General features: G+C 48.6%; 2 protein-coding genes across 4 annotated transcripts; one reads left to right on the top strand and one right to left on the bottom strand.

Annotated features, from left to right (window-relative positions):
- The first annotated feature begins 481 nt into the window (after window positions 1-481).
- Window positions 482-14,316, top strand: F12 (coagulation factor XII). Of its 3 annotated transcripts, none has more exons than XM_035105868.2 (14): window positions 482-663; window positions 3,109-3,148; window positions 4,277-4,379; window positions 4,567-4,637; window positions 5,459-5,566; window positions 6,034-6,165; window positions 8,088-8,192; window positions 8,655-8,826; window positions 9,467-9,567; window positions 9,651-9,960; window positions 10,476-10,612; window positions 11,228-11,371; window positions 11,813-11,961; window positions 13,218-14,316. In XM_035105868.2, the coding sequence occupies exons 1-14, from the start codon at window positions 598-600 to the stop codon at window positions 13,329-13,331; spliced, it is 1,752 nt and encodes a 583-aa protein (XP_034961759.1). In that variant the 5' UTR covers window positions 482-597; the 3' UTR covers window positions 13,332-14,316. The 3 variants fall into 3 exon arrangements, with proteins under 3 accessions (XP_034961759.1, XP_034961758.1, XP_034961760.1); XM_035105867.2 differs by lacking the exon at window positions 13,218-14,316 and adding an exon at window positions 12,635-13,208 and having other exon boundaries at window positions 483-663; XM_035105869.2 differs by lacking the exons at window positions 5,459-5,566; window positions 13,218-14,316 and adding an exon at window positions 12,635-13,208 and having other exon boundaries at window positions 483-663.
- Window positions 14,317-20,949: 6,633 nt separating this feature from the next.
- LOC118081554 (alpha-2Db adrenergic receptor-like) lies at window positions 20,950-25,918 on the bottom strand. Its single transcript, XM_035108050.2, has one exon. It carries the CDS (start codon window positions 25,397-25,399, stop codon window positions 24,197-24,199), a length of 1,203 nt encoding a protein of 400 aa, XP_034963941.1. The 5' UTR covers window positions 25,400-25,918; the 3' UTR covers window positions 20,950-24,196.
- Window positions 25,919-26,387: the final 469 nt, after the last annotated feature.

Below are 26,387 nucleotides of genomic sequence, written 5' to 3'. Positions count from 1 at the left end.
CGACCAGTGCGACCAAGGCAGTTTCAGTCCCATGGTGAGGCCTGAATCCTGACTGGAAGGGATCCAAATGGTCCGCTTCTTCCAGGCGTGCCTGAAGTTGTTCAGCAACTGATATGGCTAGATGGGGTAAAGGCCAAAGAGAGAGTGAGCCAGATAAAATCTTTGGCCAATGTAACTTCCACAGTGATGCCCCCTTCAGTAACTGAAATTAAGCAGACCCACTTCCAAGTGTTCCTTTGCAATAGCATGTTTTTCTCCACCACCCCCTCTAGGAAAAAAAGGCAATCAACTAACATTCTCACAATACTTGACATCTGGTTTTTGTGCTGGCTGAAGAGATGTTGTGGACACAGAAAACAGACACATGGATCTGTAGGGGGAGTCCAACCATATTTTAAATTTCTGGCTCCCAGCCCTATCCTTCTATTTTAGTCTAGTCTAGTATAGTCTAGTGTTTGTTTCCATGCTGCAATCCCTACACTGCTGATTAAATCCCACCTAAAGACCTTTGCTTTGAGCTGCATCGATCCGGGGCTGTTTGCTTTGCCAGAAGCAAAGGAACAAAGATCACCATTTTGTCCTTCCCCAGGTGCCGCCATGACATCCCTGCTGCTTCTGCTTCTGCTAATCTTTGTGGTCCTTATTCCAGGGCAACCATTCCAGGTGAGACTCCTGTATCCCTATTTTCCAGGGACAGTCCTGAATTTACAGAGGCCACCCTGGTTTCTGATTTGATCTCATAATGCCCCACTTTCCCTTAGGATGTCCCTATTTTCATCGGAGAAATGCTGGAGGGTAGGGTAAAGGTAAAGGGACCCCTGACCATTAGGTCCAGTCGTGACCGACTCTGGGGTTGCGGTGCTCATCTCCCGTTATTGGCCGAGGGAGCTGGCGTACAGCTTCCAGGTCATGTGGCCAGCATGACAAAACCGCTTCTGGCGAACCAGAGCAGCACACGGAAAGGCCGTTTACCTTCCCGCTGTAGTGGTACCTATTTATCTACTTGCACTTTGATGTGCTTTCGAACTGCTAGGTTGGCAGGAGCAGGGACCGAACAACGGGAGCTCACCCCATTGCGGGGATTCGAACCGCCGACCTTCTGATCAGCAAGCCCTAGGCGCCACCCGCAAGCCCACAGCGCCACCCGCGCCCCACATAGAGCGCATTGCAGTAATCCGAGAGATAACCAGAGCATGCACCACTCTAGCGAGGCAGTCTGCCGGCAGGTAGGGTCTCAGCCTGCGCACCAGATGGAGCTGATAGACAGCTGCCCTGGACACAGAATTGACCTGCGCCTCCTTGGACAGCTGTGAGTCCAAAATGACTCCCAGGCTGCACACCTGGTCTTTCAGGGGCAAAGTTACCTCATTTAGGACCAGGGAGTCCTCCACACCTGCCCGCCTCCTGTCCCCCACAAACAGTACTTCTGTCTTGTCAGGATTCAATCTCAAATGAATGGGATATGTGGTTCACCCACCCACTGCTTGAAGTCAGTTTGCGAAACCATGGGAGCTCTGTGGGTTAGCGGCAAGCAACACATTCCGATCCTTTCCCAATGCCTGCGCAAAATGATGTGAAAGATTTTAAGAGCTTCATGTTTATTTTTTCTGGCTTTAGAGGACGAGCAGTCCCCCTTTACTGCTCCCAAGGGAGTCCCAGTGTAGCCATGGTGGGAGAGGGAAATCTCCCCTACACCCCCCTAAAATCTGGAAAACATGTGCAAGGCTGCTTCCTCCCTCACAGAATTGCCTCAGCCATTTTTGCATACCCCCTCCCCAAAAAATGTATTTATAGGGTTGTGTTTCCTTCTGCACAGGAAACATGTCTATTGTGCCATTTAAAACAGAAAGCAGCTGACAAGCCATCCTTCAGGGTTGCTACAACCCCCCATCTCACACATGCTTTATGATGAGGGGGCTTCCACTCACTCCTATCATCCCTGCTGTGGGCTGTGTGTGTATCAATACATCAGGGTAACCAATGCTGATTCCATCTCCCAGCATTCCTAGCAAGCGTGGCAAATGGTCAGGGATGCTGGGAATTGTACCTGGAAGCAACATGCTGGCAACCCAGATGTATACATTATGTGAGAATAGAAGCTATTCCTTTTGCCTTCATTCCCATTCCTCCTTCAAGTTACCATTTCGTCATGGGTCTCGGCCCTCAGCTGGAAGGAAGAGGAAATTTTCTACCACCTTGTCATATTACAATTAGCTGTGCACAAGTTTTTAATTCCCTCCCTGATCCTCTCTCTCACTCTCCACTTTTATACCTCCACTTCATAGGCATCCCTAAGGATTTTTAGACAGATTTTACTTATTTGCTAAGGCATGACAGCTTCCAAAACAATGACACAATCAGTCAAAACACATTGAAAATAAAAGAATGCAGAATAAGTATGGAAACTAGGGCTTCATTTGAAATGATTAACTGATTAAATAATTTTTAAAAATAAAACAAATTATTTTCTAAGCACAAGTACTTATAAAAGCTGCATATGGCAAGCACCCCACCTTTCATACACAGGAGGAGATACCTTTCCTAAGACAAAACACATCAATATAATCTAAAAAGAAAAAAGTGGAAGCTTTTGGCTTCAGAGCCATGATTCATATATAAATTTAGGCTATAAACACTTAGCTGGGATTAAGTTGCACTGACCTCTGGGGCTTATTCTGAATAGACCTACCAAACACTGCACTGTTAATTGATTAATCAACTAAATCAAAATTATGATGAATAAACAAAGATTTCTTTAATCAGATGACTGCTCCGATTAAAAAAACAAAAATTACAAATCACAAATAAAATTCATTAAAAGGGTAGCCTGCCTCTCACACTATCCCTTTACAATATAGAGGTGTTGTAGAATGGAAAAGGAAAGATATTTTGTAAATTATTTATATTACTTTAAAAAATGGTCTAAAAGCTTTTAAGGATGCATATGCTATACAGAATATATGTATATGTAGAATAGAAAGGCTCATTTGAACCTTCTGGGGCTTGTTGAATGCAAGCCCCAAATGGGCCTTTGAGGTGTTTATGTCGCAGAACAGAAAATGGTATGTTTAAACCTGCTGCAACACATCCGTTTTCTTTTCCGAGTAGGGTCCGCATCATGGCAGGCCGTTTAGGGGGATGCATGAAGGTGAGTTTCAACTCTGTGCTTGTGCCAATGAAAGGAACAGTAGCCACAACATGAACTATACCTTCCAAGCGCATTCACAGCATTCCCTGCCCCCAAGAATTGTGGGAACTTTAGTACTTATGCTAAGGACACTTAGTAGTTGTAGCTCTGTGAGATCCCAGGATTATTTTTATGCAGTGCTTTTTTTCCTTTAAAAGTGTTTAGGGGTACTCTTATTTTGACTCGTTTTTATGTGTTTTGAATGTGCTGTAAAAGTATGCTGTGTACACAGTCTAGGATTCCAAGATTGGGATCCTACGGTCTTAGCCAGGAGGCACTATCCCCTCTCTCCCTGCCTTTGCACTTAAGTAGTGCAATAGTCTTTCACCTTGCAATAGAAGTGAAGGAATGGGAGGCTGGTTTCTGGATTAATAACCATGCCTGGGATGGAAGAGAATTGGTTATTTCCCTGCAATAGAAGTGCTCATTTGAGGAAAGAAGCCTAGAGTCCATGGCACAATTGCATGAAAAGTGTAGGTGTCTTATATCAGCTTAGAAGGCACATGGATGTGACTCCTGCCAGGTGGCCAGGCAGGACAGAAGTGTGATTTGCCAGCATTTATATTATTGCACACCACCTCAATCGCCAAGCGGTGCAAGAGCCCAGGGATCCCAGGGTTCGCGTTTCCTTTTGGGAGTGAGGCACAGCAGGGACAGTGCTGTCTTTATGGTACATGGTTTATTAACACATATATACAACCTGAGCCTACAATGGAGGGGTTTATAACATTAGCACCCCAAAGGGTCTTGTTTCTCCCATAGCCGCAGCCTTGGATTCAAACAGAAAGCAAACATGGCTCTGAAGCGTTCCTCTGACTTTCTCTCCAACTTATGCTTTACCTCTCAGTCACATCGCTGCAAAACTCAGCCTTTGGCCATCTTGCTATCTTGCACAGAGATCCTTTTCCTTTGTTCTCTTAATGGCCCACCCAGGCAATTACCACAACACAGGAAGTTAGCCTGGCTTACATTTTAACACTTGCTGGTTCCAGGGGTTAGAAGGGTCTCAGCTCCCCCTATCTGAACTCATAACAATATTTCTGAGCCCGTATCCTCAGTGGAAGCAGCCCATTTATTTTTGCCTTGCAGAGACAGCACTCAGTGAGCACAAGCCCTGCCATTTCCCTTTCCGCTTCCAACGTGAAATGCACCATTCTTGCATCCCGAGTTTTTCCGTATTTCATAAGCACTGGTAAGCTTCTCTTCTTCACGAGAAAGAGTCGTAGGGGGAGTACAAACAGTAGAACACGCTAGGGGAACGGGGACGGTGGACTTAGAGGTGGTATGTGGGGAAAGGCACAATGGCCTGCAGCTTCCCGCTTTGGATCAGGCCCAGCTTCTAGGTTTTCCTTCCATGACTCAAAATGTTTCTCTGTCAGGTGCGCCACCACAGAGAACTATGACCGAGATGGGGAATGGAGGTACTGTGGGAAAGAGGAGAGGCCAAGAGGTGAGTCAGTAGGGGGAAGTGGGAATGAATGAATCTGCTCAAACCACAGCAGGCAGTGAGGGAAGAAGCTTCACCAAGGTGTGCAAGCCCCCCTCCCCTTCCCCAGTTGTTGAGCCTAAAGTGATGCTGGTCCTCAAGAAAGCAATAAATAAATTTGTACAGCCTCCAGCGGTGCCAGTCTTTACAGCCAGCAGCATGCAGCACCCAGGCCTTACTCCAACATCCACATAGCCCACAGGTTGAAAAGCTCAGGCCCACCGGCCAAACACAGAATTATCCTCAGCCCTCAGGGCTCTTCCTGGGCTAAGCCACACCTACTCTCCCTAAGTCAAACCCCTCACAATCCCTCCTTCACACTCCGTGTTTTTGCCCGGCTTAAATGTGCCCTTGAACTCTGAGAACGCCTCTTGCTTGTCGGGATGGAGGATAGAGAGGGGTGTGTGAATGTGTGTAGAAACCAACCTAGGGGCAAAATTCATTTGTTCCAACCTTTAGTACTTATGACCTTCACAGAATCACAGAATTGTAAAATTGGCAGGGACCCTGAGGATCATCTAGTCCAGGCATCCCCAAACTGCGGCCCTCCAGATGTTTTGGCCTACAACTCCCATGATCCCTAGCTAACAGGACCAGTGGTCGGGGAAGATGGGAACTGTAGTCCAAAACATCTGGAGGGCCGAAGTTTGGGGATGCCTGATCTAGTTCAACCCTCTGAAGAGAACATAACTCTTGGGCTGAAAAAAATTCTCTGTCCCCGACATAGCCCAAAGCCTGAGACTTCCAGCCATGACTGACTACTGGATTTATTTATTTTTGGGCAGGACACTGTGACCCTAACCCATGCCAGAATGGTGGGGACTGTGAAGCTAGGCGAATGGGATTCCATTGTATCTGTGCAGCTGGCTTCCATGGGAAACACTGTGAGAAAGGTATCTGAGGCTGGTTCCTGGAACTATAGACCCTCCTTAGCACATGGAGACCTGGCCTTGGATATCTGCCCTCTCTCCCTGGCACCCTGGCCAACTTAAGAAGGTCTTTACTCTGGGGCAAACCTGATCTTATGTCTCCTCCCTAAGACTGAGAACCAGCAGCACATCAAGCAACATGGCTGACAGCCATGCCTCCATTACGAAAGGGGCTGGTGGACCTCCAGAACCTCACAGTGTTAGGTTGGGTAGCTCTTTTTTACTCCTGGTACATAAAAACTCAGTATGGAGATTATTAAGGACCATGACATATTGGCACATATGGTGACCTGGCTGTTTCCACGCCCCATGAGATACTCTATGAATCAACCTTTGCCAACTTGATGCCCTTCAGATGTTTTGAACCACAGCTCCTATCAGTCCCGCCAGCTGTGCTCTGGTCCATAACACCCCATCACTTTATTTTGCAGAAGACTGCTTTGGAACTAAAGGACTGCTGCACATTGGCAGGAAGGACACCTGGGTGCGGCACCGGCCCACTGGACCAGAGGAGTGCCATTGCGCATGGAAGAAGCTTGTCTGCAAGCCCATGCATGGAAAGGGTCAGAGCTGAGCAGAAGTTGACATAAAGTGGGGGTGGGTGGGTGGGGCAAAACAAGGCAGATAGGTGTGTGGTCACTACGTTGCCTGGGCTTCATTTGAAATAACTATCAACAAAGGTAATAGTTTCTAATTCACTTTCCTGACAAAGACAGACAACACAAAGTGTCATCACTGAGTATCGCTCACTATATCATATCTAGATTTCCGATTTTTCACTGGATAAAATTAAGCATTGCACACAAGTGCATGTAACAAATCTTCAATAATGAAAAAACCAAACGAAACCAGAAAAGCTGCTTGTGGAAACTTTGATTTGGGGTGGGGGTGGGGTGTTGCAGGGAGATGCATAAACCTTTCTTTGCCTGTCTGTTATTTTTCTGTTCCAGGGGCTTTAGGAGCACCTTTTCCTTTAGAAAAATTAAAAAAAGGCTGCTAGCATTTTGTTACATGCATCTGTATGTAATATTTAGTTAGGTCCTTGGTATCCCAGTGATGCTGCATCTAAAAGGCTTGAGGCACAGTCTTTTCATGCCCACCCTTGGTTGCAGCCACTGTAATTCTAAAATGATTAGAACTCCTATAATCTTTTGAACCTCATCATAACAAAATATAAACTCCTCCAAGCAGGTATCTTTGTATTGTTGTCATGAGGGTTCTTATATCCTCATCATCCCTGTAATATAGTAATGGTACGTGAGGTTGGATCCAGTCTATCTTAGAGTGCATTCCTATATATGCCTACACAGATATAAGTTTCATTGATTTCCAGTGAGGCTTACTCCCAGGAAAGTTGGTACAGGATTGTGACCTTGGTTGAACTTAGGTTCCATTGAAATCAATAGAATGAGTGACATTTGACTATTTGCCAATGGATTTCAACGGGAACTAGGTTCAACTAACATGTTCTGGCTTCAACCCATAAAGATCATAGTCCTGCATTTTAAGCCCAACACAATATGTATTATTTTAATCAAAACACAATTTTTAAGAAATCACAACACATTAGAGCCATGGCTCACAGGGAATTTACACAAGAGGCTGTTTTCAACGCAAGACTTGAGTCTGAGGGCTCATCCATGCTTCCTCTTGTCTTGCTGCTTCCCTCCCCCCAAAATTCAACTCTTTAGAAAAACATGTTCCCTCCTGCCTCTGTGACTGTAAAAGCTGCTTGATATTCATATCTATATCACTGAATCCTTTCACAGCTTGGAGATAAGCAGTGTCTCATGCTAACCTCTGCACATGAAACAACTTTTAAAGGCATGGACAGAAGCAGAGGCCAGTCATTAGACCTGGAACGTTAAAACTAAAACCAATGTGTCGTATTGGTTTTAGTTTTAAAAGCCCACTCCCATGCATCTGGAATTAGGAAGAATGGCTTCTGGGGACCCAGCAATGCTGGTGCCTGCATTATAGGTGGTGGACTTGTCTCATAATGCACAAGGCAAAGATGAAAGATGGGCATAGAGAGGTAATCTTGTCATGCCAGAGCACAAGGGATGCAGCTGTCACACTGTATATGGAACGAGAGATAGGATTATCCCTTAGTTGATGGGTCAGCAGGTCAAAAACATCATAGCAGGGAAGGGAAGGAGTTATAGTAGGCTGTTAAGCAGATACTAGATTGATGGAGTCTCAACGGCACTGTTAATTCTTGAACCAGACCTTGCTCTCAGTTGTCTCTGAGGGTCAATAGCTCATTGGCAGAGCGTATGATTTGTATGCAGAGGGTTCCAGGTTCAATCCCTGGCGTTAGGGGATCAGATAGTCTCTGGATATAAAAGATCCCTGCCTAAGACCCTAGACTGGTGCTGCTGCCAGTCAGAGCAGAGTAAGACAATGTTGGGCTACATGGGGCAAAACAGTCTGACCTCATACAAGGCAACTTCCTGTGATCTATATCACTTTCTCTGACCCACAGCATGTGCAACAAACCCTTGTATGAATGGAGGCCGCTGTCTACAAGTGAAGCACAACTTGGTGTGCAGCTGCCCTGAAGGGTTTTCTGGGCCACTGTGTGATATAGGTATGTTTCTATTTTTAAAATATTTAAGAATCCTACAGTTATAAATCCTACAGTTGTAAGTGGTTTACAACAGAATAAAATGCACCATGAATGCCGTATTAAAAATAGTAAAGTAGTAAAATATATCAGTTTGCATGTATGCATGTTTAAAACTGCCCAACTTTGAAAACCAGTGTTGGCTAATGAAATGGAAAGTGGGAACTGCTGCTGTTGGCAAAATAAAAGCAAAAACATGCACACCGGGTAAAGTTACTTCAGTCACATACTTAATGACCTATTCTTCAATTCTGAATGTTGTATGTGGCCCTTGAACTGAAACATAGATTCCTCACCCCTGAGGCAATAGTGAGAAGGGGCTGTTCTCTTTGGAGAGGGTAGACAGGGGCATACAAATATTACCTTATTCAAGACCTAACCTTTTCTCCAAAGCACCTGAGGGTCCCTGGTCTTTTTATTCCCTAGAGCACACCCAGACCTGCTACAGAGAGAATGGGCGGCTATACCGAGGCATGGCCCACTACACTGTCTCAGGGGCACCGTGCCTGCCCTGGGACTCTCCACTCCTGTTAAATGAGTACTCCAGCAGTATGAACAACGCATCCCTCTTTGGCCTGGGGCCACACGCCTTTTGCAGGTGAGATATGTTTTTTAGCATGGGAAACGGGGATGCTTGCCACAGAACACAGGAAATGTTAGTGAGAGGCAGCGCCGGCTCTACCAATTGACAAAGTAAGGCAGCTGCCTCAGGCAGCAGATGTTGGGGGTGGGAGTCAGGGAGTGGTGGCATGAGATTGAAGGACAGAATAGTCTGTGCCACACACAGTCTGCCCTGTGCCTCCTACACCCCTCAGATGCAGCAGAAGATACTGTCCTGTCGCTGAAGTATAATTCAGCAGGTGTGATTCCAGAATCCAGATGGCTTTTGGAAGTGAGAGAGGAGCACCATACAGTATTGGCTTTTGCCTCAGGCAGCAAAATGCCTTGGTCTGGCACTGGTTCAGAGGGCATCTGGGGGGAAGTGTCCAGGTATGGGAAGGGCCACAACTAACATCCAAGGAGTAGAGCAGATGAGAGGAAATTAAAATGCTAGGGGGTGGGGTGGGGTGAGGTGATGTGATGTAAAGGAATGCAGCTGGCACATGGACAGGGGACAGATTGGGGGTACACAAAATATAATAATAATAATAATAATAATAATAATAATAATAATAATAATTGCAAGGTTGCTGAGCATTGCCCTTGCTTAAGAGAGGACTGGGCCTTTTTTTGTGCAGAAACCCAGACGGTGACAGCCAGCCATGGTGTTATGTGCTGCGCAATATGCAGCTCAGCTGGGAATTCTGCAATATCACCAGCTGCCCTCCCCAATATACAGGTGAGGCATACCATTCGCTCTGGAAGAAACGGCATGTGTGGCTAAACCTGACATGAATGAGAGCTAAACTGTTTTCTCCCCAGGTACCATGGCAGCACCGGTAGCAGAACAGCCTCTGGCACCTTTGGAAACAGAGTCAATGGCTCAGAAGAAGCCTGAGAGCGTCAGGCCAACAACTGGACCAACCCAAACTGTCCCCATCCCAGCTCCAGTGTGTGGGCTGCGCTTTCCCAAGACCACCACCTCCTCACGCAGTCGTGTAGTGAGAGGCATGGTGGCACTTCGTGGCTCCCACCCCTACATGGCTGCCATCTACATAGGGGATCAGTTCTGTGGAGGAAGCCTCATTGCTTCCTGCTGGGTCCTGACAGCTGCACACTGCCTAGAGTTCAGGTAAGTCTTACCATCCATCCCAAAAGCCACTGACACTAGGCTGCATCCAGGCTACTTGAACATAGTGCACAATGAAATCAGTGGAAGTTAGGTTGTGGCTAGCTTGCCCCACTGAGGCCAGAGTTTGGAATGATGGTAGAAATCCTTATCAGATTGATGGAGGTAACAGACATGTTAATTTATTGATGGTCACTCGTTAATGCTCTCCCCACCCCCCCACTGCATCTCATGTTATGTGGCCCAATCCTATGTCTGTTCAATGAGACATGTCTCACTAAGCTCAGTGAGATATACTACCAAGTTAGTGTGCATAGGATTGTTGGGAAACTTGCGTCTCTCCACATGTTGTTTGACCACCACTCTCATCCTCCCTGGCTGTTGGACATGCTGGCTGGGGCTGATAGGAATTGGGAGTCCAACAACATTTGGAGAAAACCATGTTGGCTGCACCAAAATCTGGAGAATCCTGTTCTGAGCCATGAAAGGCTCTGCTGACCACAGATCTTGTACCGTAGGCCAGATGTTTCCAAGATTTCAGTGGTGCTGGGCCAGACCCAATACAACAGAAGCACAGATGGCTCCGTGAAGTTCCAAGTACAGAATTATCTACTGCATGAGCATTATTCTGAGATCACCAAACGCCATGACATTGGTGAGAGCCTCTTTTAATGTCCTGCACCCCCTCACCACCACAAGGTAGCCAGACTTGCCTGAGCCTTTGTTGGCCACAACAACCAGTCCAATCTCCTCTGCCCAAGTTGCTCATGAAACATTTTGGGGGCTCTATATGGCATTCAACCTCACCAAGACCCACCCAGAAGAGCCCCTAGTCTTTCTAGACTTGTGTGTCTCTCTCAAGGACATGAACTGCAAGGCCCTAATCTGGTGCTGGGGGACCTGAGGCCCTCCAAATGTTGTTGGACTCCATCTCCCATCATCCCTGACAATTGGATAAGAGGTGGTGGGAGTTGGGAGCCCAGCAATATTTGAAAGGCCACAGGTTGACCATTTCTGCCATGATCCATGCCATGCTGTCCCAGGAGGGAGTGGAAAATATGATATTGGATTATGGTAGGCCAGGTGTCTGCTCACCTGCCTTGTTGGTGGGGGTCTTCATTCTAAGTCTCTGTTCCCAGCCTCAGCCCAGAATCCATCAAGGAAGAGAAGGCTTTCATCCACTCCTCACTGCCTACCTGTCTGCCCACCCACTCCTGCAAGCCTTTTCCCTGAGCCCCAATTCTAACCTGCTCTCTTGTACTCTCCCCAGCACTGGTGCGATTGAAGGAAAAGGCGCCAGGACACTGTGCTGAGTTGTCACACTCCATCTTGCCAGTGTGCCTACCAAATTCAACAAAGACATTTGACACCAGCAAGCCATGCCAGATCGCAGGATGGGGACATATGTATGAAGGTGAGAAGGGAGTAGTCAGATGAAGACATGAAGTTTAGGCAGGCCTTATTATAGTTCCCTTAAACATCCATGCCTGCTGCCTGGCCACCTTTTCCCACAGAGAGGGAGGGCATGATGCTGTCTCATATTCTTCCCTACCCCTCCCTTATCAGACATTTCTGAAATCCACATTCATGTTGGAGGAGGATAAACAAAGTACCAGGTGGTGCCTGCAAGTCCTTAGCATCTTTTCCATCTTGATCTACCATATTGAGCAGGGGGTTTTCACTGATCAGCAAAGGCAGCCCACAGCTAAACTCTTCCGTACAAGAAGGATTGTTTGGGATTGGCAGCAGACTCGTGAGGTCTCAGGATGCCCAGTTTTCTCAATGGCCACAAGGCCAAACTTGGATTGTGCGCTTGGATGGATTGGTTCACTGGGGTCATCTTCTTTCCCTGCAGGAGCTGACAAACTCTCTGTGTACCTGCAGGAGGCAGATATGCCTATTATTCCTCATGAGCAGTGTCGTTCCAAAGAGGTCCATGGGACCCACATTGCAGAAGACATGTTGTGTGCTGGGTACATGGATGGAAGAGCTGATGCTTGTCAGGTGAGCCTATTTTGAATTACCGGCAGCACAGGGAGATCTCTGGCACACAGAACAGAGCAGGCTTTGTGGTGGAGACAAGCATTCATGTTTGCGAATTCATTCATTTACTGTATTCCATTTATATCCCACCCATAGGAGCCAACTCCTAGGGGCCAAGGTCCCTTTAACTCCCCCCCCCCCATAAAATATTTGAGGAGGCATTGCCATTCAAAAGGTGTGCACATGCAGCATCATGTGATTGATTATGCAGGGTGGGGCTTGTGCCCGATCCCACCTTTTTCTCCAAGGAGTTCAAGGTGGCATACATCAGAAGGCAAGATACCGGCCCATTAGGCTAGGAGCAAGTGTGAAGGCTAAAACCTTGAATTTATGTTCTGTTCCTCCTACCCCCATGCTCTTCCTATGCTCTGCTATTAATCTCTGTACCTTCCCTGTATGAAGTACCAGGGGCATTTGTAACAAGAATGGTCTCCCTTGGAAGGTGGTGGATGTTTCAGCTGAGATTCCTGCATCTGAACAGTTGGACGGATGAGCCTTGTGTGATCCCTTCTAACTCTACAATTCTATGATTCTATGATGTGTTGATCTCAATATCAAAGCGTGAAGTGGGAAGGGGATGGGTTTGATTCTGGCCTCTGCTTATGTATTCACACCCCTGCTTTCTATGTTGCAGGGAGATTCTGGTGGGCCCCTGGTGTGTAATGAGCAAGGCAAGGCCACCCTGCATGGCATCATCAGCTGGGGCACAGGCTGTGCGTTGGAGAACAAGCCTGGGGTCTATACCAGTGTCACTCACTATCTTGACTGGATCCAAAACCACATGCGTTAGCAAGCTGCAGATGGCAGTTTCACAAAGCCAAAACCTATGCAGCTGCCTTTTGCGGGGGTGGGGGGCGTGCAGTGTCTTTCTCTGCAGCTATTGATCTGCTCTGTGTATGTATGTAAGCATGTGTGTGTGCAATTCTGCAAGACTAGACAGTGAGCATTTCAGATTTTTTTTTTGAAGTCAGATCATGTCTGTGTCATTTACCCACCATAAAATAAACCAAATTCCCAACAAAGGGAAATTGTCAATTGTCCAATATTGGCACTATCATTTCTGAGGAAACGCTACCTGGGATTTTAGTGCTACCTGACATTGATTGGTCCAGCTGATTGCCCCTCATCTCCACTAGGAGACTGTTTTCATGCTCTTTGTCTTGCCTTCTCCCCTGAACACCTCACATTTCTCCTCCTCACTTCCATCTTCCTCACAGAACACTGGCATGTTTCTCCCACCCCCGCCGTACAGCCCATATTCTTCAGCTCCAGGCAACACCGTCTGCATTATTCTTGAGGGGGATGAAGAGCCTGAGCAGGTGTGGTTTTGAATGCTCACAGAGCTATGAAGCTGTGTCCTGTGGCCAAGCCCATGGCCGCTCAAAACTGGCTCTCAGAAGAAGAGCTTCTAGGAAAGGAGTGCCAAGATCACAGGCCTAATTTGAGCATGTTAGTATCTTGTGCACGTGCTCCCCCAAGAGGAATAAATAAACAAAAACATGTTGAAGTGTTGGGGGGGGAGTTTAAGAAGTTTTATTAATTTCTGAACACCAGAGGGCAGCCCATGTCCTCACTATCTCCAGTAAGAGACTCCAGAGCATGGACGGAAAATTTGCATTGGCTGAGACTAGGAAAGTCATTGAACATAATTTTTATCACCACTTTATGACATACACTAGGTAAGAAAGCCCAGAGATTGGTGGGATGACAAGCAAGGGCATGCCCAGCCTACCAGGATTCAAGCAGCATAGAAATTGGGACACAGTGACAGAGACCAGCTAGAAAAAGAAATCCGCAAGTGCTATTTGCACAATGCAGAAGGACTAAAGAGTTTGTTACAGAACTTATATTCTCAGAAGAAAGTACACAGTACACTGCACTGGGCCCTTTTCAACTACAGTACATGTTCTTACCCTGGCAGAGAACCACAGCATTATACAGGGCATGGCAAAGCACGTGTCTCAGGGCTCATCTCATCTCATCTCATCCATAGTTAAAACCATGCTCAAGACAGCTCACAACATGGGAGAAACCCACCTAATTACAAACATAGTTGTAAACAATAAAAAGTGCACTAAGTTTCCACAAAAATCGTAATTTCATTGTTGTTGGCATTCCTGTGTCTAAAATAAAACTATAAAAAATGAAGATCAATAATAACAACAACAACCTCCCTCCCCCTCACAAAACCCTCTGAACAAAACCCCAGCGCAACAGTCTGTTTGGCAGCCTCAGCTTCTGTAGCTGGGGTCAGTCAGGGTCTTCCCCTCCCAGGCCAGGTGGAAAAAGACCTGAAAGGCAGGGGGCAGGTCTTCTAGGACTCACAGCCAGGATGGGCTGGCTCATTCTCCTTAACATGTAAGACATGTAGCACTTCAGATGTTGCTGCACTACAAGTCTCTTTGTCCATCAACATCTGGACAGCCACCGGTTCCTCATCCTTGACTTCATGTCTCCTTGAGAAATGTGTGTGTTACAAGGACCCAGGCTGCCAAGGGACCCATGTTTTACACATAACTCTGTGTACAAATCACCGTTAATTGAGGCTCACGTATTTCTTTGACACAACAGTAACTGAAAGCTTACATTTCTGACTAGCAAATCATCCTAACCTATATGTACAAGATATGCCTGCATCATCTTCATGATGTTCAAGCTTGTGATAAGACAGACCTCTGGTAACCAGCTCTGAATATATCTGTCTGTCAATCCCTGAACCTTTTTAAACAGAAAGCCAGACTATGTGCCATAGAATTTGGGGTGTCAAGTCTTCAGGTTCTGCCAAAGGCATCCTAAATCCCTGCATTACAAGGAGTTGGACTAGACAAACGCTACAATTCTGATTCTATGAAAACTCTTTAAAGATGTGGCAGTGCTACTCTATGCCAGGACTGGCTATGATGGGCTTGCCAACAAATCAATATTGTGAAAGCAAAGTTCACACAGGGGCATCCTATCAAGGCAGCGGTCTGCTGTCTGTTGTCTAAACATGTGGAGGAGGCCCAAAGTTTCTTTACAGACACAATGATGGGACAGTCTTCTTTTCAACACCTTCCAAGGATCTATCTGGCATTAAAATCAACTCAGCCACTTTGACAGTACCTCTCCACCTGTGATTTTGTGGCTGTTTTCTCAGATTGCCCCCTGAATCCCTGGTACTGCCAGCATTATCCTGTGTGGCTCAAGGTACCCTAGGTCAGTGTTTCTCAACCTTTTTTGGGCCACGGCACACTTGTTCCGTGAAAAAAATCACGAGGCACACCACCATTAAAAAAGTTAAAAAATTTAACTCTGTGCCGCCCTATATTATAATTATGACTGTAAGAAACACTTGCCAAATATTGCTTTCCGGTGGATCAGTGCTGAGCATTGGCGGCCGCCAGGCTCGTTTGCACTGAGCTTTGGGAAAGAGGAGGAGAAATATTGCTTTCCGGCGGGTCAGTGCTGTTTATTGGCGGCCGCCAGGCACGTGACAATGCAAATCACCCTTCTCGTCGCCGCACGTCGCGGCACACCAGCCAGCGTCTCGTGGCACACTAGTGTGCCACGGAACAGTGGTTGAGAAACGCTGCCCTAGGTTAAGGTTACCAGATTTTTTTTCAATGAATCTGGGGACACTTTAATTAATTAAGTAATTAAATTCTACATGTTCGGGATGGTGGCAGAGGGGTGGCCGCTGCCTTGACCTGAGCCGCCACGTTTCCCCTTCCTGTGAGGCTTCTATCTCCTTTCTCCATGAGCCTGGGCAGCCCCTGAGTTGTTGGTTCTTCAGTGGTGGTGGTGGGGAAGCGGTATGCAGTGGGTCAGGCATGGAAGGCAGAGAAGGAGGGCCAAGAGTGGCAATGGCAAGGCTTGGGCAGCATGATGCCTCCTTTCCCATCGGAGCAGCCCCATTCCCATTCCTACTTGCGTGCAAGCAGGAGGGGGCGGGGATCCCTCAGCTGGGAAGCGAGGCTTCACATTGCCTTTCAGAGCAGCCCCATCCCAACTCCTACTTGCATGCAAGCAGGAGGGGGCGGGGATCCCTCAGCTGGGGAGGCTTCCCATTGCCTAACTGAGAGATCCCTGCCCCCTCCTGCTTGCATGCAAGCTCTGATAGCCTCCCTTCACAGCTGAGAGATCCCTGCCCCCTCCTGCTTGCACGCAAGTAGGAGTTGGGAGGCTGCTCCGATAGACAGCATGAAGCCTCCCTTCACAGCTTAGTTGCTGGAGTCAGGGAAGGTGGAGGCAGCCCAGAAGCTGCATCTTAGAGCCCCTGCACCACCATCATATGGGGACTTCCGAGCAGCTCCTGAAGCCAGCTAGAGGTAACTGCTCCAGGCTGCTGAGACTACCACTGCTGCATTTCCCGGGGACATTAGATGAAATCCGGCGACATTCCGGGGATGAAATTTGTCCGGGGACTTATTCACAAATCTGTGGACTGTCTCTGGGAAACAGGGACGTCTGATAACCCTACCCTAGGTGGACTAGCTAGGAGACCATGAGCAGCCAGGGCTTACAATTTTGCATGTACTTTACTACTGAGCTGTAGTCCTCCTGCAAAGAGTTGAAAGCAGCATGAAAGATGCATCGTTTTCCATGGACAGATCCACCCCACTCCTGTGTTGCTCCAATCAAACAGGCTTTAAAAACTGGGGGAAACAGTCCAGAACCTATTTCCAGGGGCAACAAATCAGCAGCAGCAACCCATTTTTCAAGCCACTTCCAACTCATGGGTCAGGGTGGGGGCGGGAAACTGCGGCGTGCCTCCAGCCTCGATCAGTGTTCCTGAGCGCTGGAAATGTTACCGAGGAATGCTGGCTGCAGATTCTATTCAGAGCCACAGGAAGAGAGTGGAGACCATCAAACCCTCTCCCCCACCCCCCACGAGCCTGTGCCAGACCACAGCTATGATGGAGGCTTGGCCCAGCGTCCCCTTGAGAACTGGTGCCCGATGGTTCTGGGCCTGTCTCCTTATCGCACAGCATCACTGGGCTTGGAAGCTAAAGGGAGTGCAGAAGTTTGGAGCTGGGCCCCAGGCCTTGTGGAGTCCAGCTCCCATGGCGCCAACAGCTGTTTTTAGATGGGTGAAGGGTCAATGTTTCAAGTTTTTCTATTTTGAGCCACAAAGCTGGGGAAATTAGTCAGCCTCTGGCCTCTGCGTGTCTGAGCCAAGCAGCCCGGCCAGCCTGGCTTGAGATTCCCATCCTAGCTCATGAGCAGACTCACCCTCCTCTGTCCCCTAATCCTCTCAGCGCCCCCCCCACCTTCCCCCATCTCCAAGGCCTTAGTTGCAGCTTGGCTACATTCATCTGCTGAGCCAGGATGGAATTTTTGCACAAACAGGTTCCGTATCAGCTCAGCTCCTGCTCCCTCAGAGTCCACACTTCCGCTGGTCCTGCGCCTAGAAAGCACGGGTCCAAGTACGTTTCAGCTTCTCCTGTGCTTTCTGGGCATAGGCGTGAGCGGTTTTGCATTTGCCCTGCCGCTCCCCCCCCCCATAAACTGCTCTTTAGCTCTAAATCGGGGCAGAGAAAACTTGATTGATGTTTGCTCTGACTTGGCAGCAAACACCAGGTTTCCCCAGGGAAAGTGGAAATGTGGATGAGCCCCCAGTTCTGGGTTGCCTTTTGTCACCCCTGTACAAATACAGTGGAACCTCGGTTTATGAACACCTCGGTTTATGAATTTTCGGTTAATGAACGCCCCGGACCCATCTGGAACGGATTAATTCATTTTCCATTACTTTCAATGGGAAAGTTCGCTTCAGTTTATGAACGCTTCAGTTTATGAACAGACTTCCGGAACCAATTACACCCATGCTTCAGTTTATGAACATTTCAGTTTAAGTACTCCATGGACCCGTCTGGAACGGATTAATCCACTTTCCATTACTTTCAATGGGAAAGTTTGCTTCAGTTTATGAACGCTTCAGTTTAAGTACTCCGCGGACTGTCTGGAACGGATTAATCCACTTTCCATTACTTTCAATGGGAAAGTTCGCTTCAGTTTATGAACGCTTCAGTTTATGAACAGACTTCCGGAACCAATTGTGTTCATAAACCGAGGTACCACTGTAGGGCTATACCGCACCCGTGGCAAAGCTACTACAGTAGGTGTACGGAACATTTGGCCTTCCAGGTGTTGCTGCACTACAATTCCCATCAGCCCCAGCAAGCATGGTCAATGGCCAAGGATGATTAGTAACATCTGGGGGAGCAAAGGTTCCCCTCTGTACTACAGCCTGTCCCTTTGCACTTCCAGCAGCAAAATGCAACGCCAAATCCCCTCCCCCCCGCCTCTCATAGTTGTGGCACCCATGAAGCCCGGCACCCAGTGCGACTGAATAGATTGTGCTCTCCTATATCCACCTTTGATGTTGCAGTTACCCTTCTGAAAGTTCTGCTCTGGACTTGACCTGCACCTCTCAGGTGGGCGCCATTGCCGTTCTAAGAGAACGAGGAAAGAGTTTGTGGTGAGTTCTGGCACCTCTCTCTCTAGAAAAATAACACTGCCTACTACAGTGCATTTTTATAAGTTATTTTCATTAATGCAAGCATTTTTGCTCACATATCACCCTAGTACATGCATTTCTTCACACACTACTTGGCTAAAGAACAGCACTGCAAAATTTGGAGAAGTGTGAATTTTCTTCCAGTGTGTGAACTGTTTCAGAAAGTGCACATCTGATAGGTTCACCCTTAAGTGCAAACTGAATCCAGTTTCTCCCCCATCGCAAATGGGGGCATTAAACTTTCAGAACTTTTGGAAACATAGGACAGGGCTAGACTTGGGTCTTTCGAATTTCAGTGGCACTCTGTGTGAGGCCAGAATTCAGCACCCTTTGCCTCTTGACTTCTGTTCTGCTCAATTCACAATGTCACATTTATGGTACCCTGCAGCACCCCCTAGGCTCAGTGCCCAGTGCAGTGCAACCAGTCGCGGTCCCCTAAATCCACCTCTGCCTACGTAGGACTGAAGTCCAAAGAAGAGCTCAGTTAGTGCAGTGAATTTTTCCTGTCTCCAGCTTTGAGATGGCAGGAAGGCTCAGTTCAAGACATCTTTTTCTCCAAACTGACACCTCTACAGGGAAATTGCAGAGAGTAAGGAGGGGGTGTGAGAATAGCAAGAGGGTCAGGGGGCATCCAAGAAACATCCTGAGAACATATTGCTCTTCTTACCTCCTTGCACAATCATTAACTATACAGCTCCCTGGGGGCCCATCCCTCCATTCAGACATCAAAGCCATTTCCAGTCCTAGTGTCCCCTAGGCCAGCTGGCTGCCGCTCAGAGATGCAGAGTGGGAGGGGCTTACTGACACAAGAATTTTAATGCAACCCCGTTGAGGCCCTCCCCTATTGCCTGGGATGTAGGGTCATTTATTCCCAACACACCAGGCTTCAAAGAGGAAGCAGATCTTGGCCAAACACTGCTTTTGAGGGGCACTCAAAAAAACCCAGAGCAGAGCAGTTGGTCTGGGTCTATTTTTTCTTCAGCGACAGAACTTCCTGCATACATAAATATAATCGGAGAGGGAGAAATAGAATAGGCAGCCATTGCTGGTGGGAGGCACGTCATGCTCTTTCTGGGGTAGTTCGTCCATCTTTGGTCCCCACCCTGCACTGTGGCTCCTAGAAGCAGTAAGCATGTGACAGAAATCACACCCTGGGAAATAGCTTTGACTGGTCAGCTAAAACAGGTGAGGGTAGCCAATGGGTCTCAAAACCTTGGTGAGTTAAGGACCTACATACGAAGACAGCCTCTAGCAAATTGAGTGAACGAGACCAATAGTGGGTCCAACAGTCAAGAAGGCTGTTTCTGCACATGCTGTAGTAGAGGGAAGCAAGGGGCAGATGGGGCTCATCAATCTGGGAAGATAGCCCATCTAGGAAACGGAAAATTCTGATCCTAAACCTCCACTGTCTTGTGGAATATCTTCAGGAGAAGGAAAGGCTGAGGAGTAAACCCTACACGAATTCAGAGTGGAGTCCCTAAGGCGGTTGGAGGGAGCCTTGTTTGCTTCCTTCCAGAAACTCCTGCAGCCAAGCCGGTGCCAAATGTATTGCTTTGCTTTCCTTTGGACCTTGTCAGTGAGTCTGAGAGGGGGAGGCTCCCACATCAACTAACCTGCTGGGCAGCACACCTAGAATCTTTGCTTGCTACGCAGGTGGTTGTGGTGGATGGTTGCTTAGAGTATGAATGGTCAAGGGAAGCTATAGCTGCTGCATTGCTTGCTTTATTGGTGGTAATCTAAAATCAGTGTAAAAAGGCAAAGCAATTTTTTGAATGCCAGCACCACACTCTACATTATTTGCCTTCTGTTGCGGTCTGACATGCTTTATAGGACATGCTTGTGAAGATGCCTGAGATGCCTTGAAAGGATCACCCATGATGTTTGGTACAAGGAACAATCCTCATTTTCCAACCCTGTGGAATCGGGGGGGGGGGGTTAACTGGGAAAGAAGATCCTTCAGGTATGGCTACATGGGTTTGGCCCATATCTAGGGCAGAGCTTTGACACTTGGGGGACATTGCATGTCCAACATATACACAGAAGATGAGCCACTGGCACCTTTCAGCACTGCTTGGAAGGTGGAAGTGAAAGAAGAAACCTGGAAGATATTTCCAATCTGCTCCTGTGTCCTGATAGGTAGACTAGAAACATCAGGAAATTTTGATCTGTGCACATGGAAGATGCTTGTGGCAGATAAACTGATGTAAAATGGGGAGGCTGACCCATGGTGCCGGGCACATTGCAGTTTTAAAGAGACAGGCATTTTATTATCAGGCCTTTCTGCACCGTGGTACCCAAGTGGGCAGTCAATACATGAGAACAGAACCCAACAAGGCTCTGTCAGGGGGAAAAGTGCCAAACTGATAACAGCCAGGCACCAGCTGCCCCCTTCTAAGCTGCTGGAACTGGGGTAGATTACTAACAGGATTAATAGGGCCTGTCTCCATGGAAACCTTTCTGCCTTGCCACCACCCTTGAGTTGCTGTTTTCTGGGAAGATGTTTTTATGTGAGCTATTAATTTGTTTGTCTCTATAGTTAGATAATAGGTAAAGTTAGGGGGACTAACTATGCAGTCCTGTTCCCACACTGATGTGTATGTATGTGTGGTAAGAGAGTGGTGTTCATCATTGTTAATTCATTTCTGCTAGGAATTTGAGGCTTGGTTCTTACATTAGCCAACCATAGGATCACTTGAAAACATGGAAGAGGCAGGTTGATAGGAAAGCAATTTACACATGTAAAACTTTCAAATACACACCAGGCACCTAGTTAAGGGGAATCACACACACAAAAAAACCCCACCAGAGGCCCTGTCAGGAGAAAGTACAATTTGGGACACATCCTTCAGTACTAAGGTTGCCACCTTTCCCCACTCTCCCTTAGAGAGACTCTACTCACTTTAACAGAAAAAGCAGAAGTTAAATAAGTATAGCTTCCCCTTCTCACCATGCCTGGAAAAGCTACACCTGTTGAATGCCTGTCTGCCACATAGCTATCAAAAGGTCAGGGGAAAGAGGAAATTCTAGCTATACAGTCTGTTTATACAGCAGCAGCCTGGTACCTGAGGCCAGCATTCAAGGGGTGGTGATGTTTGGAACTATGTTGTGTGTTGAGGAATAGGAAGTAGGCTCCTGGAATTGATAGTTGGGTTGGGTGCATTACAAAGAGCAGGCTGCTGTGCTGTGGCACCAGCTCCAACCTGTGGAACTAATTGCTACAAACTAGAATAAGAGATATAGCCAGAGACCCCCAAAGTAGCTGGCTGCATGCACAACCTTTCTCCCAACCCCATACACACATCTGAAATACTGGATCCTCTCCTGACTACAACTCTAAATAGTGGAGGAAACACAGCTGGGGGAAGCAACACAAACACCCAATAACTGTCATTCCACGCAGGAAACAAGGGATTCCTGCCGCCGCCCCCCAAAGCCAAATATCCCCAGAGCTTTGCTCCCTGTGGCTGGCCAGCGGAAACCCACTTTTCAGTGGCTGGCATCTGACCAGCAGTGGGATCAGGGGTAAATATCTGTTTCCCAGAGCCAGATGGCTGATTCAGCATCCGGCCTCCCTCTTGGCTTTGCCCAGCTCCCCTCGGATCAGCAAAACAGACTAACTGAGGCAGAGGCAGACATCCCAAAACTAAAACGTGATTGCCGAACAAAGGGGGCAGGCAGAGGAGATGCAGCAATTCCAGGGGTTCCACCAGCACTAACCTTGACCTTGCAGGAAGGAAACTCCGCACTGTGCACAACTGAGAGGAAAGTCTTCTTTTCTGCAAAGTCACTCATGGAAGTGGGGGACACAGAGAGGGGAGAATGAACTAGAACATGCTGATCCTTTGCTCAAGTACTTCAGCTCCAGTACATGGTGCCCTTGGGTCACCAGTGACTTTGCCTGCCGTCTCTTTATTGCTGCTCTCTCTGGGGAAGGTGTAGGCCCAAACCCCGGCCTCTCAGGCCCAAAGGTGACAGAGAAACATTCAGAGGCAGTGGTAATGCTTCTGGCTACTGATATTGAAGCCAAATAGGCTGGGCTATCGCCATCACGACCTGTTGGCAAGCTTCTCAGGGGCATCTGGCTGGCCAAGGTTTACAGACAGAGGACTGGTCCACTAAATCAAGGGTGGACAATCTGGGGAAATGGGGGTGTGGGGGTGGCTCAGTCTAATTTCAAAAGCCCTCTGCAAATGAACCGTTGTGAACTCCTGCAAGGGCTATCTATCTCTCCTTCAGCAGACCCCTGATTAGGGTGGGAGGAGATGGAAAGAGGTGAATGAGAGAGAGAGATAGCCCCATCCACATTTCACTCTGGTCGTGCCCACCACTGACATGCCAGTCCCCAAGAGATTACCCCTGAGGGAACGTGGCCCTGGCAGAACAAAAGTCATCTACCCCCTGCACTAAATGGACATTCAGAAAGGCCATTTTTAGGTTATTACTTATGCCCACGATTCCCTCAAAATGCCACTGACCTGAGGCAGGAAAAGCATTTGAGAGGGATCCGTTGTATGTCTCCATCCCCAATACAGAAGCAAGTCACCTCACAGAATCTCTTCCAAGGCAGACCTTATCCTTTTCCTCCTGCTGTTCTCCTTCCCGCAGAGCAGCTGGGAGAAAGGCGCGCAGCAAAGCTTTTGTGGGCTAGAACTTTTGGGAATAGAGAGCGCATTTCAGGGATTCGTGAACATCTCTATGGTTGTCGGGATCTGTAACTTGGCAGTCCTAAACCAAGGTAGCAGGATGCAGAGCACACATCTGCTTAATTTACTGTGATGATGGGCAAATGTTTTAGCAGGTCTGCCATAAGGTAAGCTGAAAGTAGGAGGAGTACCACTGTTTCTGAGCAGTGAAGCAGGGATGGGCAAGGATGAAGTCTACACCCCTTTTGTCATTGCCGGAATGATGATTTCATCACTGGGGTGCCATTTGCCAATCCTCTGTGTACACTCCCCACCCCCACCCCCTGCAAAATCCAGCTACCTACTAAATAAACCAAGCAGAGGAAGAGGTAGATTTCATTTCGTATGCATCTTTAAGAGTTAAGTCAACACTTTTATTTTGGAAAAAAAGTCAAAGTCCCTTTTTTAAATAACCAACCAAATGTCACAAGATAGGGAGCAAGCTCTTGAGCCCACTAGAACTCTTCATCAGACTGGATATCTTAAACGAAGGAGCAGATGGAGAGGTTAAAGTAGCTGGTGAGGTACTGAGGCCAAAATGTCAGCCTCAGCCAAAAATTCATTTCTGTTGTACAGTGTTGGGGATGGCTGTGAGGGGTTGCCAGGAACAGCACACCTGGACTTCAGAGGTTACCACTACTCCACTGGCCCATAAGCAGTCTACTCCTGTCTCTCAATGCACCAGTACTTTGCCTCTTGCCTATTGGGCTGGTAAGCAGGCTAGCAGCACAGTACAGGAGAGGTAGGCAGGACATGTGTAAGCCTGACTCTCTGTGCCATAACCAGGCCCACCAGCCCTTCATGTCACATGTGTCTGGCTGCCTGTGCCACTCATGCCACAGATTTACCACTTCAGCAGGAGCTTTTTCAGCACAAAACCAGCAGCGACATTATCCCGCTCCTCAGCCTCAACCTGTTGCCGCAGGATGATGCTTTGTACACAGGCCCCAGAACCCCAGCCTGCATGCCTACACCTCTCCCCACCTCCCCAAACAGCCCTCTGGCAGAAGAGTCCTCCTCACTTCCTGCATGTAAGTGGGTCGGCACGGGAGAGAAGCTGCTGGAAGGCCCGCCGGAAATCCCGGTTGAAGACGGTGTAGATGATGGGATTGAAGCTGCTGTTGCAGTAGCCAATCCAGAAGAAGAACTTGAAGAGAGGCTTGGAGATGCAGCAGCCTTCCCCGAGCACGGACTCGAGGCTGTACGTGAAGAAGAACGGGAACCAGCAGAGCACGAAAGCCCCAATGATGAAAGCCAGGACAAAGGTGAACCGCCGTTCTCTTGCCTGCACCAGCCGGTTGGTGGAGACGGACATGTCCCTACTCCTGCGCTGCTGCCGGCTAGAGGGAACTGACCAGGAAAGCCTGGGGGTCCTCTGTGGCCTGGCGTTGTGGCCAATCTCTTCTGCCTTCCACTGCTGAGAGAGCCGGGGCAAGCCAGGCTGGGGGTGGGGAAGCTGGCCGTGCTCCGAGCCTGCATTCTGCACTTCCCCAGGCTGGGTGCTCACTCTGCGGGCGTCACACTTGGCTGCGGTGATGAGGTTGGGGTAGGAGATACGTCTTGCAGCAAGGACCACCGAGTTCCTGTGCTTGGCCACGTGGTAGATCCGGCAGTAGACAGCGACCATAATGAGGCAGGGGGCATAGAATGAGGCAGTGCAAGAGGCCAGCACGTACCAGGTGTCGTCGTGCAGCAAGCACAGCTGGTCCTGGTGCGTTGACTTGAAGAGCGGTGGCAAGGACACCAAGGCAGAAATGGCCCAGACAGTTCCAATCATCCACTTGACCCTCCGGGGGCTCCTTTTGAGGTTGTACCGGGCAGCACGGGTGACGGCCCAGTACCGATCCAGGCTGATGGCGCAGAGGTGCATGATGGAGGCGGTGCAGAAGAGCACGTCCAGCGACAGGTAGAGGCTGCACCAAAAGCCGCCAAAGCACCAGTAGCCCATGACCTCATTGGCCAAGGAAAAGGGGATGATAAGGGTGGCCACCAGGATGTCTGCCACGGCCAGAGACACCAGGAAGAGGTTCTGCGGGGCCCGGAGGGCCCGGCTGGTGTACACAGCCAGCACTACCAACACATTCCCCAGTAGGGTTACAAGTGCCATGACCAGCACGGCCACCAGGATGAGTGCTGTGCCAAGTGGCGAGTGTGGGAGCTCGGCGGGTGCCCGGTCACTCTGATTGCCAGATCCATTTTGCTGTGGCTCCATACCATGCATCCCCAGACCAGGCCATGGGGGTGCCCAAAGCTACCTGTGCAGGGTTCACAGGCTCCCAAGTCTCACCCGGGCCTACTCACAAGGCTCTGTTTCATGGTCACAGGTCCAGAAAAGGATGGGCCCAGCAGTCTTCCTCTCACCTGACACCATCCTACCTTGTGGGGCTCAACAGCACAGCAGTGGGGAGGCCCAACAGATCCTGGTGCAGCACATCAGACACTAAAGCAAAACGACAAGTTCCAGTGAGGCATGGTAGATCTCAAAGTGTGGTGTCCCATGGAACACCATAGTGGATTCCAGCGCAGTTCGGGGCAGATAGGTAAATCTAGTGCCCCCAGGCAGCAGATCTAGATGATGCACAGTTCCCTCAGAAAACAGTCCACAGATGACCTCAGTCCCTTGGCTTCCGCTTGATACTAAGCATGTCCAAGGCAAAGAGTTGGGTATGTGCAGAGTATACCCCTTTCTTCTTGCCTGCTGATTCTTCCCTCTCCCTGCAGTGGTGTGAAGCCCGGCAGAGCTGCTCCAGCTCTGAGCCTCTGTGCATCCGGCCTCTGAGCAGATCCCTTGGGGGGAGGGAAGGGAGGGGCAGGCAGTGCTGGCTGGCTGGCCTACAGGCGCCTAGCCAGCTCCAGCTGGTGGGAGAGGCTGCTTGCTGCCAACACTAAGAGCCCAGGAGAGGGAGCTTGCCTCCCTCACAAAGGCTCAGAGCACCTGGCAGGCATGCACACACACAAGGAGGAAAGGGCTGGGGAAGGGCTGTGCCTAGCCGCCTACGACCCAGATCCTAAACTTTCTAAACTCAGGCATATATCCAGCTGATCTGGTGCGACTTACCTCTGAGTCAGTAGACTGAGAGAGGGTCCCAGCTTTTTCCATGAGCCACCAGAGGGGAAGTTCCTTGTAGAGGTTCCACCAGTGATAGTGGACAACCATCCAGTAAAGCTCTCACCTGTGCCAGGGCAGATGACGTTTTTCTTGCTTCTTT

The sequence above is a fragment of the Zootoca vivipara genome, chromosome 2, assembly GCF_963506605.1.
Source record: "Zootoca vivipara chromosome 2, rZooViv1.1, whole genome shotgun sequence".
Classification (NCBI taxonomy): domain Eukaryota; kingdom Metazoa; phylum Chordata; class Lepidosauria; order Squamata; family Lacertidae; genus Zootoca; species Zootoca vivipara.
Note: the sequence above shows the minus strand (reverse complement) of the source record. Positions and strands in the feature narration are given on the sequence as shown.